The sequence below is a fragment of the Lacerta agilis genome, chromosome 4 (genome assembly GCF_009819535.1).
Source record: "Lacerta agilis isolate rLacAgi1 chromosome 4, rLacAgi1.pri, whole genome shotgun sequence".
Taxonomy (NCBI): Eukaryota; Metazoa; Chordata; class Lepidosauria; order Squamata; family Lacertidae; genus Lacerta; species Lacerta agilis.
Window position 1 is genome coordinate 17645930 of NC_046315.1, and position 19017 is coordinate 17664946.

Consider the following 19017-nt stretch of genomic DNA (forward strand, 5'->3'; position numbering starts at 1 on the left):
TTGTTTGCTTGTGTTTCTTTGGCGGTGAGAGGTCGGGATTGGCGTAGGGTGTGATTGTTCATTTGTGGTTGGCTGTGGTGATCTTTGGTTTCCTGTGTGAGTGGGGTGGGTGGGTATGGACTCATTGTTAAAACCGTGTTTATGGAAGACAATCTTACTCTGCTACGAGTGATCACCAAAGAAGAAGAAGAAGGAGTTAGGTCAAATGGTGCAGTACCTCACCAACTTCATTCTGCCCTCAGCCAGCCCCCACCTGCCTGCCTTTGAAGTTAAAGCTGGTCCAAGGAGTGGCTCCACCTGCTGGATTCCTCCTCCTTAGTCTCAGTGTTGCCCTTGCAGAACTCAGCTGGAAGGAGCACGAGCTCTTCCTATCATTGGCTCTGGCTCCAGTTATTGTTGATCTTCCTGCTTTCTGCCTCATCAGTCCCAGTGGGCACAAGCCACCACAGGACCAAAGGTTTTTTTCATCCAGGATCCTGCTTTCTACAGTGGTGGTCAACCAGATGCCAACAGGAAGCCCACCACCAAGGTATGAGAGCAATAGCTCTCTTCCACTATTGTCCCCTGGTATTCAGAGGCTTGGTGGCACTGAAGAAGGCCTGCTTTTCTGTACAACATTATTGGTTAGCTGATCTCGAGTGTTTTATTGAAGTGAGAGTTGAGTAGATAGAGTGGAAGAAAAGTGTGCTTGTTGAGCAATTCTCCATGTGGTGGCTGTGTGTTTAGATTGGATTTTGGAATATAATGTGCATGCGAATGATTTTGCTGATTGTATTATTATGTGTGCTTCTTTTTTGTAATATTTATGGGATTTTCATGATGATATATACTGTAATTCTGTTGCATTTTAATGCATCTTGATGTGTGTGATTTGCTTTGGTGGTTCTTAGTTGCTTTACATGGGCATCTTGTTTAGAGATATTTATTGCTGTTCACTTACATTATTTTTATTTTTATTTTATTTTTTTTTAAAAAATTGAATTAGTATTGTTTGGGCTTTGAATGTGGGCTTTATATTGTATTTCTTATATTGATCCTTTTTTGTGGGGATATGCATTAATTAGCCACTTTTAGAGTTCTGCAGAAATATGAAATGTTATATAAACTAAACTGCACCAAAACAGCTGCCCCCTCCTCATCAACTGGTGGGGCTACACTTATTTTCATGCTTAGTTAAATAAAATCTCACCACCCTCTGTGGGAAGATGGCAACTTATCCCATAAACCACCCCCCCAGGACTGCAATGAATTACAAAGTAAGAGAAACACAAATTGACTTTAGGTTCTTTTGTACATAACTGAGTGCACTTTCGACAGAGTGTATCTCATAAAACACTGCCATGGCTGTCATGAATCACACTCCAGTCAGTTGAAAATGTTCTTGAAAGTCTGCTTCCTCTGATTATTGGAGATAATTCCCCCCCACCCGAAATATGCAATTATTGAAACTTGGCTGCCAAAAAAGAGCGGGGTGGCGGGGTGGGGGGAGGAAACTGGGAATGCTCATCAATTAGAAGTCTCTGTCCTGATTAAAACCAAAATGAACTAGAATAAGCAAAAACCAACAAAGATAAGCATTCTTTTTTTAAAAAAAAAATCAGAACAAGAAAATGAAAATGGAGCATAAATTAAAGCGCAGATCTTTTTCTCCCATATACACTTGACAGATGAATTGTCGCCAGAGTTATGAGAGACAGCAGAAGTGCAAATGACGCCACATTTGGAATCCAATAAACCCCTCAGTATTATACTTCAGAAAGCTGTGTGGTGGGCCTGAGGCTCAGAAACTGGGACTTTAATGGAACGGGGCATGTTGTTTTATGCAGTAGCATTATGCTGGTTGATAACTTGCCAAAAGTGCGATAGGGGAATATGACAGAGAAGGGACAATTTTACTACTGGGGGGGGGAGTATCTATCTCCCCCCCCCCCTTAAGCAGCTAACGGAAAACTCATCTCTAATACTAGATCCTTTATTGTGCCGTTTAGCACTTGTTGGGGAGAAAAGCCCCGCTCCCATTTTCACAAGGCTCTTTGTCAGCTATGAAAGGGAGGCTGGAAAAGGGTTCAGAAACAGGCAACCGAAATGACAGAGGGGGGTTGGAGGAACTCCCTTCTGGAGAAAGCTTGCAACGTGTGGGTCTTCTCAGCTTAGAGAAAAGACAAGCAAAGAGCGAAGGCTTGATAGAGATGTGAAAAAATGTCTTCCTCTCTCATCATAGTAGAACTGTTGTTGTTGTTGTTCAGTCGTTCAGTCGTGTCCGACTCTTCGTGACCCCATGGACCAGAGCACGCCAGGCACGCCTATCCTTCACTGCCTCTAGTAGTTTGGCCAAACTCATGTTAGTAGCTTCGAGAACACTGTCCAACCATCTCATCCTCTGTCGTCCCCTTCTCCTTGTGCCCTCCATCTTTCCCAACATCAGGGTCTTTTCTAGGGAGTCTTCTCTTCTCATGAGGTGGCCAAAGTACTGGAGCCTCAACTTCAGGATCTGTCCTTCTAGTGAGCACTCAGGGCTGATTTTTTTGAGAATGGATAGGTTTGATCTTCTTGCAGTGCAGTAGAACTGAGGGCCACCTAATGAAACTGAACGTTGGGAGATCAAGGACAGAAGAAGCAAGGAGTTCTTCCCACAGCGCATAGGCTAAACTGTGGGATTCGCTTCCACAAGTTGTGGTGTTGGATGCCAACTTGGGTGGCTTTGAAAGAGGATTAGACAAATGCACGGGGAATATGACTATTAATGGTTACTAGTCATGTAACTCAGGACGCAGGTGGGACTGTGGTCTAAACCACTGAGCCTAGGGCTCGTTAATTGGAAGGTCGGCGGTTCGCATCCCCATGACGGGGTGAGCTCCTGTTGCTCGGTCCCAGCTCCTGCCAACCTAGCAGCTGAAAAGCATGCCAGTGCAAGCAGATAAATAGGTACCACTCCGGCGGAAAGGTAAATGGCATTTCCGTACGGACAAACGTCGGCTCCCTTGGCCAGTAAAGCGAATGAGTGCCGCAACCCCAGAGTCATTCGCAACTGGACTTAGCTGTCAGGGGTCCTTTACCTTTGGTCATGTAACTACCACTGCCAGAGGCGATATGCCTCTGAATACCAGAGCTGCTTGGAATCACATGTAGGGAGAGGTCCTGCTTTGGGGCATCCTGTGGGCATCTGGTTGGCCCCTGTGGGAACAGGTTGCTGGACCAAATGGGCCTTTGTGGTGCTCTGATTTCTTGAGATTTCCCAAGGGCTGGATGCATGTCCGCATGCCATAATAGACACGAGATGGTAGAGAAGAGGTGGGCAACATTCAGGGGTGGAGCAAGGTGGGAGCGGGCTGCCCCGGGTGTCATTACCAAGGGGGGGGGTGACATTCGGCGCAACGCCTGCCCACGATTCCCACCTACCGCGATCCATGGGGGGGGGAGTGGAGTTGCACCGCTTTGCCAGCGGCCTTCCCCCCGTCCCCCTTTGTCTTGACAGCCCCGCGCTGCTGGGCTACTGTAGGAGGCAGGCAGGCAGGCAGGCAGGCAGGAAGAGGACGGGAAAGAGGCAGACCTCTCTCTACTCAGGACCCAAACCCTGTAACTCCAGAAAAAGCTCAACAACTTTGGTCAATCCTTCCCTTTAAAAAGCTCAACAACTCCTGGCAATGACAATGGGTAGATCATAGCCAGTCTTTTTATACTGTGAGCAGATTGCAGTATCTTGGGAGTCCAACTAGTTTTCAATGTGTGTGTGTGTGAGGGGGGTGACAAGAAATTTACCGCACCGGGTACCACCTGACCTTGCTATGCCACTGGCAACATTTCCCCCCTGCCATTGTTTCCAACATTCCACCCCACACCAGCAAGAGACAAAACCCAGCACAAGTCTGTGCAGATTAAGAGGTGCAGAGATACAAATAAGAAGAGACTTGATTCTGAGGAGCTCTGGTCACCCAGGGTAGGGTGGGGGGCAGGTTTAGGAGGATGCCACCTCGACCTCTTTGGAGGACAGTTGGGGTGCAAATGCAATAAATAATATATGCTCCTGTTTTTTGCTGTCTCATTGTAACACTGTTAAAACGAAATGACTGCCTTGGTTTCTTCCATCTGTCTCTCCGGTCATTTTAACTGTATCTAGTTTTGAAATTGTTTTGTGGGTCTTTGGACCGCAATAAAGTTTTGATTTGATTTGTAATGCTGCTGCATTGACAAAGCAATTAAATCCAGAAATTAAATGGTAACCTTTTGATCCCGATTTTTATTTTTATTTTTTTGACTACTGGCATTTTAGTGATTTGAATTAATTGATGTCAGATTTGTTAAGTTGAATATGTTGTGGGGCTTGTGACAACTGTTCTTGTTTACGAAACAAATGTTTTCCATATGTTTAAGGGAGATTTAATAGTATCAAGTTTGTTAGCTTGCTCCTGTGGATATAACTTTTGGCTTGCATAGATCCGTTTAAATTAATGGAACGGAGCTGGGTGGGTTCAATAATTCCAACAGGTCTGCTATCGGTTGGACACAGCCCCTTATTTTTATGCACCCGGGATCACTGATTATGTTTTTGTTATAACTATATATTGCTCGCTGAACTTGTGAGTCGCTTTGAACGCAAGGTGGGAAAGTGGCATATAAATAAATCTGATGACAGGCAGAGCAAAAGCCTCGCCCATCAGTGGGCGGGCTTTGAGCGCATGAACAATGGCAGGAAAAATTATAGGTTGGAACCATGTCAGAGGTCATTTAAGAGTCTTGCGTCCATCATCAGTTTAACCTTCATACTGCAGGGACTCCTGCGTTGCTGGTCCATAGCAGATTCCTGCAAGGCTGAGTGAGATAAATATTGCCAGCTCCTTGTCACCATTGCCAAGCGTTATATCAAAATGATTAAAAAAGGAATCCTGGAAAGGAGCAGAGATTTTGATTAATGCACCAAGGAAACACAAAGCGGTATCAGATGAAGGTCCTCGCCTGCTACCGATTGCACCTGAATGGGTTATCAAGAGGTAACATGATCAATGACAAGCCAAAAGTGTTGCTTTTGCTGGCCTGTCAAACCAGTCACATCTTGAGGAATTATAGTCAATGACAATCTTTTTACAGCCATCTAATCAATGTTACATCCCTCTCGGAGAAAGACATTTCAAGATTAACTGTTCCAGCGAAGCTGAATACTTTATTATCAGCAACAGGCAAGCGTTTCGATAATAGCCGCGGAATAGCCTGGTTAAGGGATATACACTTGTTTGGAAAGCATTAACGATTGATTGACTTTGGATTCATTTATTAGATTGCTTTAAAAAAAGAAAGAAAGAAAGAAAATACATTTTTTTCCACAGTAGGGGTTCCTGGGATTAAGCCAAAGATCTCTAGAGTGAATAATAAGTCCATTGCTTATGAGTGAACATGCTCTGATTGCATTGAAAACCACTTACTTTAAACAAATATCAGGCTCCAGTTTCTTTGAATGCGTATGAGCAAATCCTTACATGCATGGATGAAATGCCCACAATTTCCATTCAACAATGTCTGGCTTTCGACTTCCGGCGGCGACGCCATCGCCGGGTGGTCGAAGGCTGCTTCGGGTCCGAAGCGCCTTGTCCATCCCGGGGGTTAGGAGCCGCGCTACCGCAGCGCGCGGCTCCGGTTGGGGTGCGGGAAGAGCGTCCCGCACCCTGGGCTCCCCGGCTGCGCCCGCGGAGGCTCCGAACCCTTCCCCTGCCCCCCTGTAAAGGGGGAGTGGGGGTGAAGGGACAACCGGAGCCGGGCTTCGGGGACATGCCCCAACCGGGATGCAAATGCGGCGACAGAGCCCGCGGTGAGCGTCCAAGTTCTACCTGTGAAGAATGGAGCTAAAGGAACCCGGTGGTCGTGAGTAAAGAATCTGAGTGAAATCGTGCTTTTGGGACGATCCGGGGGGAAGGAGAAGGGCAGCCTGCCTCCCTCCCTTCGAGCTCAAGAATCTAACCAATCTGAGTGATTGCTGCTACAGAACTGGCTATAATGTATTTAAAATTGACACATGAGACTGGCAAACTTTTCTTTCGGGAAGCTAATTAGAGGAAAATATCTCCATTTAAAGTTGCGGTATTTGCGCTCCAGCTCAGGAAAATGGCGACGAATAAAGAGGGGAGTAGAAATATGATACCCACTTCCTCCTCCTCTGCCAGTATGCTGGGTTTCGTCCTTGAACTGGTATTGAACTCTGGATTAACGGATGAACAGAGACTCACTGCCTTGAAGGTGGAATTGCTTTGTAGAAAAGTCAAAGTCTTGTGTGGGGGTCTGAAATGGAACCAATTGCCCACAGAGGAGGCTTTTAAAACTTTTGACACTTTGGAAGAATCCCTTGCCAATGAGCTGAGAGGGCTGATGAGTGAGCTACTTCGGAGAAGAAATTCGCTTTCTGGGGGTGGCAGCCCCAAGGCGACGTCAAGATTTTTTATATCCAGTCCCCGAGGTGTGAGCTCGGGGGCCAGGGACAGAGAATTAAGGTATTTACAAGAAGAAAAGGAATGTTACAAAGAACCGAAGAAGCTGAGAGATGATGAGATGGATACCTCTGAACTCGTGGCAAGGAGAGGTTTGGACTGTGCCTGGATCTGTGGACGTTTGGAGAGGGAAGCTACATGGAAGTTTAGTGTTGAAACCACCAGGAGAAGAATAATGGACAGAGGGGGTGTGGGGTGAAGTATTAAGTAATACTTAAGGTAGCCTGATATGGTAAACTGAAATCGGAGGGTGAATACTGTCAACAATTTTCTGTTATATTCTTTATTTGAACATGAAAGGAGATATTTCAAGTTATCATGTTATTAGCAGCAATCTTAAGGATAGAAGAGATAGATTTGATCGAATAAGCTGTGAAGATCAGTGAGGTGGAGTATAAGTAAAGTAAATCTAAGTGGATTATGTTTATGGAATAAGAGGATTGTGATCAAGATGTAGTGATGTATTTTTAGTAAAATGTTGAAGATATAATTGATTGTAATTATACAACTGAATTTAACTTCTTTTTTTTTTGTTAGGAGAAATGGTTATAAAATAGACTTAAGATATAAACTCGAAGGTGAAAAGACAGGGGAAGTCAATAGTCAAGATACGGAAATAGAATTTTTTTTTTTTTCCTAGAAAGATGCAATAAGAAAACTTGACACTGTTTGTATTTGTTCTATGTGTTTTGCATTTGTTTAATTGTAGGTGTGGGTGTGGGTATATGTTGTTATAGAAAAATGCCAATAAATTCTTATAAAAAAAAAAAACAATGTCTGGCTTTCAATGGAACACAAAAGGAGCCATGCTGGATCAGCCCTGATGCCTGTCTAGTCACAGAACCAAAGATTTGTAGAGTTGGAAGGGACCCCAAGGGTCCTCTAGTCCAACCCCCTGCAGTGCAGGAACCTCAGCGAAAGTATCCAGGACTGGTGGCCATCCAACCTCTGCTTAAAAACCTCCAAGGGTCCACAAGTTCCCAAGGGAGGCTGTGCCACTGTCAGAAGTCTCTTACTGTCAGAATGTTCTTCCTGATGTTTAGTCGGAATCTCCTTCCTTGTAACTTGAAGCCATTGGTTCAAGTCCTACCCTCCAGAACAGGAGAAAACAAGCTTGTTCCCTCTTGCAAGTGACAGTCCTTGAGATATTTGAAGATGGCTATCCAGGGTGCTCTTTTCCACAGTGGCCAACCAGATGCCCGTGTGAACCCCACATGAAATGGGGGGAATGGAAGGAGAGAAATGTGAAAATGGGGGTGTAGTACAGTGTCAGGGCATCTACTCTGCAAAAGGTTTCCCAGTTCAACCCAATTACAGTGGTACCTCGGGGTACAAACACTTTGGGTTACAAACACTTCAGGTTACAGACTCTGCTAACCCAGAAATAACGATTCAGGTTAAGAACTTTACCTCAGGATGAGAACAGAAATTGTGCAGTGGCGGCAGTGGGAGGCCCCATTAGCTAAAATGGTACCTCAGGTTAAGAACAGTTTCAGGTTAAGAATGGACCTCCAGAACGAATTAAGTTCTTAACGTGAGGTACCACTGTACTATTGTTGTTGTTTGTTTGTTTGTATCCCACCCATCTGACTGGGTTGCCCCATCTAGATAAAACATTAAAAATTTCCCTATACAGGGCTGCCTTCAGATGTCTTCTAAAGATTATGTAGTTCTTTATCTCCTTGACATCTGGTGGGAGGGCGTTCCACGGGGCGGGTGCCACTGCTGAGAAGGCCCTCTGCCTGGTTCCCTGTAACCTCACTTCTCTCAGTGAGGGAACCGCCAGAAGGCCCTCGGCGCTGGACCTCAGTATCTGGGCTGAACAATGGGGGTGGAGACGCTCCTTCAGGTCTACAAGGCTGAGCCCATTTAGGGCTTTCAAGGTCAGCACCAACACTTCGAATTGTGCTCAGAAACGTACAGAGAGCCACCTTCCTATCTCACTATGCTGATGCTACTTGACAACTAGTGTTTTGGTAGTTGCACGAAACAATTCCGTAACAAATATATCCCCTGCAATAAGTAAACCAGTATGAAAGGTAATTGGAGGGCTTGCTTGCATGCACAGACTTATCACCCGGGATGAGAACCACACAGAAGACTGGTCCTACGGTTTAAGAGTAGGAGGGGCAGAGTCGGTAGCTCTGTAGGCCTCTGTTTAGGGAAATTGCTTTTCTAAACTGTGTTCATTGGGCAGAACTGTATTCCAAACGGAAAATTCACACTAAAACGCTGGTGAATTGTCATAAGGAATTTCATCAAGACATAGAAATGCAGCATTGGAGTTCTATGATTCCATGAAAGTCCTCATGGAAATTCATCCGTGTTTTAGTGTGGATTTTCCCTTTGGCATGCAGTTCTGCCCAGCGTACACAGTTTAGAAAAGCAATTTCCCCAAACAGATGCATTTTGGGATGTTACTTCTTTTTTAATGGCACACTGATGTGGAAACGTGGAGAAAATGAGCTTCAAATGGGAGAGACCAGAAGCTAGTGGAAATAGATGGATTGTTACTGTGGTTACTGTTTAGCTATATGTCACCTTTCAGCTGAAAAAAAAGGCCCCCAAGGCAGCTTACAAAGAATAACCCACAAATTCATATTCAAGTACAAAGAATGCAAATTATAAAAAGAAGTGTTACTAGTGGTGAGTTAGTTAATTGCAAGCTCCTTTTTGGGCAATGAATTAAGGCAGTGTTTTTCAACCTTTTTTGGGCAAGGGCACACTTGTTTTATGAAAATAATCACGAGGCACACCACCATTAGAAAATGTTAAAAAAATTAACTCTGTGCCTATATTGACTATATATAAAGTAATTCACTTGAATAGGAATCAAATAAACACAATTTTTCCCACGGCACACCAGGCAACATCTCGCGGCACACTAGTGTGCCGTGGAACAGTGGTTGAAAAACACTGAATTAAGGCACCCCATTGCTCTCCAGATGTTATGGGACTACAACTCCCATCTGTTGCTGGCCAGGGTTGACGGGCATTATGGGTGAACCAGGTTTGAAATTTAAATTTCTCAGGATTTAATTCACTCTTACTGCCTTTAAAGATTCTTTGTGAAGTTGGAGTGTCTTCTCTCTCTCAACACTAGAGGGCATTTCAGGACCGAGTCATGCAAACTGGGAAAGGAAAAAAAAAACTTGGTTCCAGGCTGAAGCAAGTTTGAGTGAACCTGTTACCTAATGCATTCTAACCTGGGCAAATATTTGAGCCAACTATTTTTAGGCTTATCAAAAACCTGGCTGAACCTTTCACCTAATACATTTCAACTTGAGCAAATGTTTGCGCGAACTATTTTTAAACCGTGTTTCTAAACGTGCCACTTTAATAACAGCTCTTTTCCTCTTCTTGTGGGGAATTGTCTGGAAATGTTGACTTTCATTTCTTAAACTGGAAATGTTATGGCTGGAGGAACTGTTTTATTTGCATTGGATGGTATAAGGAAGAAAATAATATTCTAGTGCCATGTTATTGAAATAGTGTTGGGTTTTTTCGTTTTTTGTTTAAATGCAACGAAGCTCCTGTATTCTCACAACATTTTAACTGCTTTATGTCAAACCCTCCTCATTCTGATGAGCGAAATATGCATGTAAAAATAAAACCCATCATGCAATGTGATCACAGCTGAAAACCATGTACAAAAATATTATTTATTTCCTTATCTAATATATTTGTGAGGGACGCGGGTTTTGCAACATCAACCCTGCTGTGGAGGCAGTGCCAGATTTACGTATAAGCTAAACAAGTTATAGCTTAGGGCCCCACTCTCTTGGGGGCCCCAAAAAAATTAAAAGAAAAAAAAACTGGTTGTACATTTCCAAAATATAAGATAAAAAACAAATAAAATAAAACCTACATACAGCAACGGTGTTTTGTGTTGTGTAGGCTCCTATGGTGTAAGCAATGGGCCCCGCCTGCTAGCCTGCTCCTTAAAATATCACTGGTTAGATACCGTGTTTCTCCTAAAATAAGACATAGCCATAAAAGAAGCCATAGCAGGATTTCCATGCATTTGCGAAATATAAGCCGTTCCCCGAAAATAAGCCATAGTGACGCAGCACCTCCCATTAAAACAGCCTGAAGAGGTGTGGCTATGCAGCGTATCGATGCGATGCAGTTAAAATAAGACATCCCATGAAAATAAGCCATACTGTGTTTTGTTGAGGGGAATATATATATATATATATATATATATATATATATATATATATATATATATATGAGACAGTGTCTTATTTTAGGAGAAACACGGTACCTATTAGGTCCATAAATTACCATATAGCATATATTCAACACAAAAAACACTGACAATTTGTTGTTGACAAAGGACAGCTGGACATATAAAGGGCCCCATTACCTTCAGTAGCTCTTAGGGCAGGCATAGGCAAACAGCCCTCCAGATGTTTTGGGACTACAACTCCCATGATCCCTAGCTAACAGGACCAGTGGTCAGGGATGGTGGGAATTGTAGTCCCAAAACATCTGGAGGGCCGAGTTTGCCTATGCCTGGCTTAGTGCCTCATGAAACCTAAATACGGCCCTGTGGGTAGGAATCCCTTGCAGACAACAACATATCCTGGAGACAGTCAGGTCGTGCATCCATAGCATTGACCAGAGGAGGAATGACCGCTGGGAGGAGTGCAGAGAGAAGAAATGCCATGGTGCCTCTGCAGCAGCACAACCGGACACCTGGGCTACGAGAAAACATGTCTCTCTCACATCGGTCTCTAGAGCCACAGCAGGCGCTGCAACCTTCCGACAGTTTGACTTCACCCCCACAAAGGAGCACTCCTCCATTGTCCCCCAAGACCGAGGGATGCCAACCAACACACAGTTTTGAAAGCAGGTGCTTTTTGCGTCGTGGAATCAATTTGATTTGCGGGTCTCCCATCACAGAGAAAGAGTAATCATTGCTTTCTTTCCTGTGAATCAGAAATAGTTCACCCTGGTCTCTTCGCTTGCTCAGACTGCACAGCTCCCTTGCTCGGTTTTGCTTCATTGCCAAGGTCACCCGTTCCTTTCCTTTTCGGTTCCCATCCTTCATTTCCTGCCTAATTACTGCCCTTGCTTCTGATAAAAACAACAACAACCGGCAATCAAAATACCGATAAGCAACAGGGGGAAAGGAGCAGTAGGGGGAGCCAGAGAGCACCAAAAAGGAAGGTGATTCAGGATGAAGGATAGGACCAGACAGAGTTTTGTCTCAGAGAGTTTGGGAATAAGTGGGAGCAGTTGAAATGGGCCCGAACCAAAGCCAGCGCAGTCAACCACCAAGCAGAAATTTCACAGGTGATATTTCAGCCATTCCTCATGATGTAAAGCTTCGTTTGTCAAACTCCACCATGTCTGGGACTGTTAAAGGTGCAGGATAGGATCCATGCCGGGGAATTGGCAACGCTAAACCAGGGCTAATGAAGCAAGCCATGCTGGTGCATAGGAATTGGGGCCGGGGGGCAAAATTTGTTTCACTTTGAGTTTAAAGGTAGATCTTCCTAAGCTTCACTATCCAATGCAAAAAGCAAACAGGATCCTTCAAATTTGCACTTTTCTGAATTTTGCAGTGCAGTTCTTCAACCAAGGAAATTGTACCCCCCCCCAAAAAAAAATGTATGGCTAGGGAAACGGTTTACAAACATGCATATATTTGTGGGAAAAAACCAGACAGAAATGCCTTTTATATTAGGGAAGCCTGTTTTGCAAAAATGTGGACATTAGGGGGGGGGGGGAAACTCCATGCGAAAATGTGTGTATTGAGAGAAAGCCATGCTAAAATGCTGATAAATGTTTGTGAGGACTGTAAAAATAAATCTCAACTGATGTGGAAAGTGGAGAATGTGAGACTGGGAAAATGAGAAGCAGAAATAAAAATGGACAAAATCATCCATCCCTGTTACTGTGTATAGAGATCTTTCTTTAGTGCTGGAGACTGAAGCAGATATTCTACATGGACCTGTCTTGTATACTAATAATGAACTCATTCTCCAAGGCATTCTCCCATTTACTGGGCGCTTATTGCATTTCCAGTTCTGGTTTTTAATCCTTCTTTACAGGATGTTATCCAAAGTGCGTATGTCTCATGAACTTTGTTATAAAATACCACTGTTTGTTGTGCTGTTAAGCTGTTCCTAACTCACCTCTAGCCAAGTCTTTGCATAGGGGTAAAGACACACCTGGCCTGCCAGCGCCCCCTGGTGCATATGCAAACATAAATGAATCTGACACTAATGAAGTCATGCTGATGTGAACAGCTGGGGAGAAAGCGCTGTGAAATGCGCCGAGGGAGGGGGCCACTTGGCTGCGTCCTAAGGGAGCACACCCGAAGAGTGGACCCTTGTGATCCCATTCTCCAAGAGTGTGTTCCAAAATGGCACTGCCCATCCTTAGGAGGCAAACTGTTGGAACTGGGATTGGGGATGAAAAACCAAGTGGGAGCAGGAACAAAATGGAGTATTACGCATGGCTGGTTGGAAGCCCTCAGCGCTGCAACATTTTGCTGCAGATCGCACTTGTCATTTTTCTTATTCTAAAGATACATTCAGCCGGAATTTTTTGGGACTCGAAATAAAGAAAATGGAGGGAGATTGGCCAGAGCTGTTGAGCTTTTTGGGGGGGGAGGAGAGGTGTTGCACAGAGTTGCTGTTTGGGGGGATTGCAAAAAACAACAACAACTCACCCGCCTGACTGATGCTGCAAATTGCACCCAAACCAGCAACCACCAATTGCCTGCTCAATTGCCGCAGCAGCTGCCACTGCTCAATCGCTGCTGACAATCTCCTGCTTGCGACAGCAACCAATCACCAGTCCTCCATATGCACTATCCGTGTATAAAACGACCCCCAATTTTAAACTTCAAGAAATTGGGTGGGGTGGGGAATACCGGTAATAGTCTTATACACAGAAAAATACGGTAAGTTGGGATGGTTCTCAGGAGGCCTTGTGCTTTTCCTCTGCCAAGCTCTTGTCAGTGGAATGTATCTTGTGCAATGTGGGGCTGCAAGTAGTTGCTTCTTTGAATTATGGTGCTGGAGGAGACTCTTGAGAGTCCCATGGACTGCAAGAAGATCAAACCTATCCATTCTCAAGGAAATCGGCCCTGAGTGCTCACTAGAAGGACAGATCCTGAAGTTGAGGCTCCAGTACTTTGGCCACCTCATGAGAAGAGAAGAGTACATGGAAAAGACCCTGATGTTGGGAAAGATGGAGGGCGCAAGGAGAAGGGGACGACAGAGGATGAGATGGTTGGACAGTGTTCTCGAAGCTACTAACATGAGTTTGGCCAAACTGCGAGAGGCAGTGAAGGATAGGCATGCCTGGCGTGCTCTGGTCCATGGGGTCACGAAGAGTCGGACACGACTGAACGACTGAACAACAACAACCCATCCACCCACTCCAGTAGTTTCCCCATATAAATACAGAAGCCTCCTATCATTCTATAAAGGAAAATATTAAGTCTGAAAATGAAAGAGCAGTGATTTCCCAATGATCAATGGAGATGTTTGGCCGGTGAGATCAAGTGCATCATGCTGTCTTTATGACAGATGAGTAAGTGAGGGGACACACAATAGAGGCTCTGTTACAAGACCCACTTGTGAAAAAAAATAACAATTAATTAAGGGTCAGTGGATTCCAGCACCTACTTATGTCCTAATGCTCCGGTACTTTGGCTGTTGTCATGAGGTCCCTGTCCGATTTTCCACTGCAGGTTCCCGTTGGAAGAAAGCTAAAATCCTCCACGGGCGACACTCCAAACAGTGAAAGGGAGAGAGACAAAGCCTGGCTCTATTGCACTGCCCTTGAAATGCACATCCGTATCACAATAACGGATGGCTCATCAGAGCCAGAAGAAGGAGAAAGCAGATTTTATGATACATTTGCATTGGGTCCCCAGCTCTGTGCATAGTTTTCTCAGGCTGCAAATCCAGCACATCTTCCAAAATTAATGCAATCGGATCCCCCAAATAACAGTATTCCTGTGTAAATCTTCCTTTTCAATAATATTAGACTTGGCAACAGGCTTGCCGCATACATGTTGTCTAAAAAGCAGAACTGCATCATCAACCGCCTGCAAAAAAACCCCCAAACAGAATGTGAAGGTCTATAGGTTCCCCATCTCTGATCTAACTTTTTTTTTTATTTTTAAACAACCCTTAGGGTCTAAGTGCATGCTACCTACAGTTACCTACCTGCACAATTCTTCAGCCAGTCTTGCCCAACCAGGTGCCTTCCAAATGTTTTGGACTACAGTTCTCAGTACTGGCTGGGGCTGGAGGGACTTGTAGTTCAAAAAACTGGAAGGCGCCAGGTCGGGAAAGACTGCCTTATAATCTTCCGTCTTCTCCCTGCCTGGTATTCATGCAACATATTTAAAGCACTATGATACCACTTTAAACCGTCATGGCATTCCCTAAAGAATTATGGGAGCTGTAGTTTGCTAAGGGTGTCCTCCCAGGGCTATAATTCCCAAAGTTTCCTGAGAATTGTAGCTTTGGAACTCTCAGCATCCTTAACAAACTACAGGCCCCAGAATTCTTTGGGTGGAGCCATGATAGTTTAAAGTGGTATCATAGTGTTTTAAATGTATGGTGTAGATGTGGCCATGGGCAATTTTCTATCTGTTGCTAAGAGGAATACTCCCTTTGACTCAATCTCCATTTTCTCCCTCTTCACTCTTCCCTCCTCCTGAGGTATCAGGCGGCAGACACTAGCCCACCCAAGTCAACCGGTCCATGCCTCAGGGCTAGACCACAACTGTGTTTATTTTTCCACAAACTTGCAGGCTGTTGTTCTTTGGATTCTGAACCCTGAAGTGGGTGGGTGGGGGGGGGGAGGGCTGAGCTAAACAAATTAAAAATCTATTTTCACAGGCTCGGAATGGACAGGCCCAAGATGATTTATAACGAACGCGATATGTTTTGAATCGACGTGCGAGATAGGTTTGCAGCTCCTAAGGAAATATCTGCAGGCAGCAACTGAAAACAGTGCAGTGGGCGTGGGTGAAAGATGTTAAAAACACCAGCACTCTCCGAACTGGAATAGGAGAAAACGCACAGAATGGTAAAAAATATGGATGATAACCATTAAACTGCCCGCGGGAGGGCTCTCCCGTTGCTCCCATAATGCAATGAAAACACCGGGATCGAAAAAACAACAAAGCATCGTAAAAGGCAGAGTGTGTGGAGGGAAAGAGTTCAAGCAAAGTTCATTTCTCATTTTCCCCATAAATACTGACTACACTTTTATGGCCGAGTCTATTGAAATATGCATATTTTCCCCCACCCACCCCATCTCGAAAGTGAAGCTTTTTTTTTGGGTTACTGTAAATTTCTCCAGCATCCAATTTTTGGGAGGGTCTGATGAATCATAAAACGAGGGATATATATTTTATTTATTTATTAAGGGTGGTGTCCTTAAGCAGCCTATAAGGACTCTTTTAGCTGGGAAATGAAACTTCCTTGTCCTCTCCTCTGTACCGGGGGTTCCCCTAGTTCTCCAGATTTAGGGGTCAGGCAAGGGGCACATGGAGTAATACGGTGGTGAGCTGAAAGTCCTTGTGCTAGTGGAAGAATTCATATCTGAATGCCCCATATTTTTATTCCTAGGCTGGCCTTCCCTGCAAGATTTCACCCCTCCACACCTTATCCTGACAACAGCCCTGCAGGGTAGGTTAGGCTAGGACACAGTGACTGGTCCAAGGTCACTCAGTGGCTGAGTGAGGATTTAAACTCTGGTCTCTCCCAGGTCCTAGTCTGACACTCTAACCACTACCCCACACTGTCTTTCAGTACAATTATGATCTGGTATACAGTATATAACTGTTACCAAGCAAGCAATGGGGTGGGGGGTGGGGAGGAAATGTAAACCTCCCCCGTCCCTCCCCCCCCCTGCAGCCATGTGCTTGGAAGGTCTGTGGAAGATTTGGACCCTCTGCCTCGGTTTCCCTTCCCACCCCCGCCTTGCAGGATTGCTCTGCCCAAGTTCCATGAATGGTGATGCTGTTAATTATTTCCAGAGGAGTGGCACTTTGTAGAAAGAACAACCAAGAGTCCCGTGGCACTTTTAAAGACCAGCGAAGTTATTATGGCATCCGCTTTTATAGAATGCAGTCAGTTTGCTCCTATGGAAGCGTTATTGTGGGGAATTGTAAAAGTGATGTCAGAGAGAAATAAATACGTAGCTATCCCTGTCTAAACTTCTCTGCATTGTATTTCCCGGTGACCTCACTTTTTACGATCGCCCCACCCAGCAGCCTGCTTGTAACTCAGGATAACACGTCATGCATCTGATTAAAGTGGACTATAGTCGACGAAATTCTTATGCCACAAACAATTCTCTTTGTTGTTGATAATTATGATAACTTTATCCTCTTCTATACATTGTTGTATTTATAGTTTGGATGGTAGCATTATCTCTAACCCTAACCCTCATAATATTATTTTTCCGTTTCTGTTTGCTATATTTATTGGGCTATATTATTACTGGCTTGCCTTACAGGGTTGTTGTATAAGGATTACTAAGGTAATCAATTAGTATGTTCTGCACATGAAATATTACATGTACAATATATTTAAAATGTTTTCAGATTTCTTTTTTTTTTTAAAAAAAAGTATTGTTTCTCTGATCTGTTTGCCCTACCGGGATCCTTTGAGTGAGGGTGGAATAGAAATCCCCATGTATGCGCATGGAAACTTTTGTATGAAAACCCATTGTAGAAACACTCAAGCCCTTTCCTTAGCCACTGGGGTAGGCTTAAGACAAAAGTTTTTATTGGCCTGTATATTGAAATTGTATATATATACTGCCTGCTTTTGAACTTTACTGGGTTACATTCAACTAACTTTCCCTCAAAGCGGATCCCTTGAAATTAACGAACCTAAGGTAGTCATGCTCATGAAGTTCAAGGAATCTGCTCTGAGTGAAAGTTAATTGAATACAACTCAGTAAAGTTCAAAAGCATGCATGGCTATGGGGTTTTTATCCTCTTTTTATTGATCTGTACATCCTATTGACTTTTTACAGCTGTATTTAAAAACAAACAAACAATATACTGTATGTATATTTTTAAAAGCATACACAATACACATGATAGAGAGATATGCAGCCCACTATAACCAAAGCAGCACCATTCTATCACAAAGATAAAATAAAAAACAATTTTCTTCTTTATTTTTAGAGGGAAGCACTCATTTCTGATGGCTGCATTTTCAAATATATACAGTGTGTGTGTGTGTGCGCGCCCCCCCCAGCTTATAGCTCAGTCGGGAGAACATGAGTCATAGGTTTGAGCCCCACCTTTGGCAAGAGTCCTGTATTTGTAGGGGGTTGGGCTAGATGACCCTTGAGGTCCCTTCTAACTCTACAATTCCGTGATTCCAAAAAGCATGCACTGCAAACCATTATGACAGCTATAACAGCAACATTGAAACCTATCGCAAATATTAAAAAATAGGCTACTCTTTTGTTTTACTTTTCTGGAGGTAGGGAAGCTCTCCCATTTTGATGGGCTGCTGAGTTTTAAAAAAGTTCTATATAAAGCATGCACTACAAATATTAGCGCCAGAGAGTTGGTCGACTGTAACCCATTATGACCTAGAACAGCATCGTTGAAACCTATCGCAAATGAAAAACAAATGCTTTCCCCTTTTTCTTTTCCCCTTCCATTTTCGGAGGTAGGAACGGAGGCTCTCACGTTGGGATGGCCTTCCAAAAAAAACTTTCCCCAAGTCTTGAGCAGGATCCCGCGGGGGCGTGGCACCGTGGGCGCGGGAGGGGTGGGTGGGTGGCGGCCGTGCGCCCTGATTGGGCCAGACGCGGGAAACCAGAACTCTCTCCTCTCGGTCTCCCCCCTGCGGCGCGTCTCCCTCCCTTGACCTGGGAGGAGAGTTTCCTTGGCCCGGCCAAGGGAGCCTCAGAGAAGGGTTAAGCGCGGAAGGGCTGGCGGGGAAGACGGCAAAGCCCGGATCTGCCGGAAGAGGAGTGCGGCAGCAGCGGAACGCAGCCATCGCCGCGCCGTGGCTCCAGCGATGCGCCATGTAACCAGCTGACAGTCCCATTTTTGCGCGCGGCTTGGGCTGGAGAGCGGGCGGCGAGACCCCGCACCCGGGCGCCCGCGGGCTTCGCCGCCGTCCCCCCGACCCTTCGGCCCGGCGTTTCCTCCTCGTCGTCGTCCTCTCTGCCGGTGCCATGGGGCTGCCCACCCTGGAGTTCAGCGACTCGTACTTGGATAGCCCGGATTTTCGCGAGAGGCTGAAATGTCACGAGGTGGAGCTGGAGAGGACCAACAAGTTCATCAAGGAGCTCATCAAGGACGGCGGCCTGCTCATCGGGGCGCTCCGGAGTAAGTAACCGCGGGATAAAGTACGGGGGAAGCGGGTGCGGACGGTGCGCGGGGGGGGGGGGGAAATGCCCGGCGGTGGCGCGATCCCCTTTGCGCGCAGGGGGCGGGGAAGAAGAACTGTTCTTTTGTTTGAATGGATCCGGCGAAAGCGCGCCCCTGTCGGAAGGCGAAAAAGTTCTCTCGCGGCGCCGTTGTCCC

General features: G+C 45.0%; 1 protein-coding gene across 1 annotated transcript in view; it reads left to right on the forward strand.

The window, feature by feature from the left end:
* Positions 1–18306: 18306 nt before the first annotated feature.
* Positions 18307–19017, forward strand: part of ARHGAP42 (Rho GTPase activating protein 42) — a 145913-nt gene continuing 145202 nt past the window's right edge. The window contains exon 1 of the mRNA XM_033146164.1: positions 18307–18819. Within this exon, the coding sequence (XP_033002055.1) occupies positions 18666–18819 (154 nt within the window). The 5' untranslated portion in view covers positions 18307–18665. The remainder of the gene's footprint in view (positions 18820–19017) is intronic.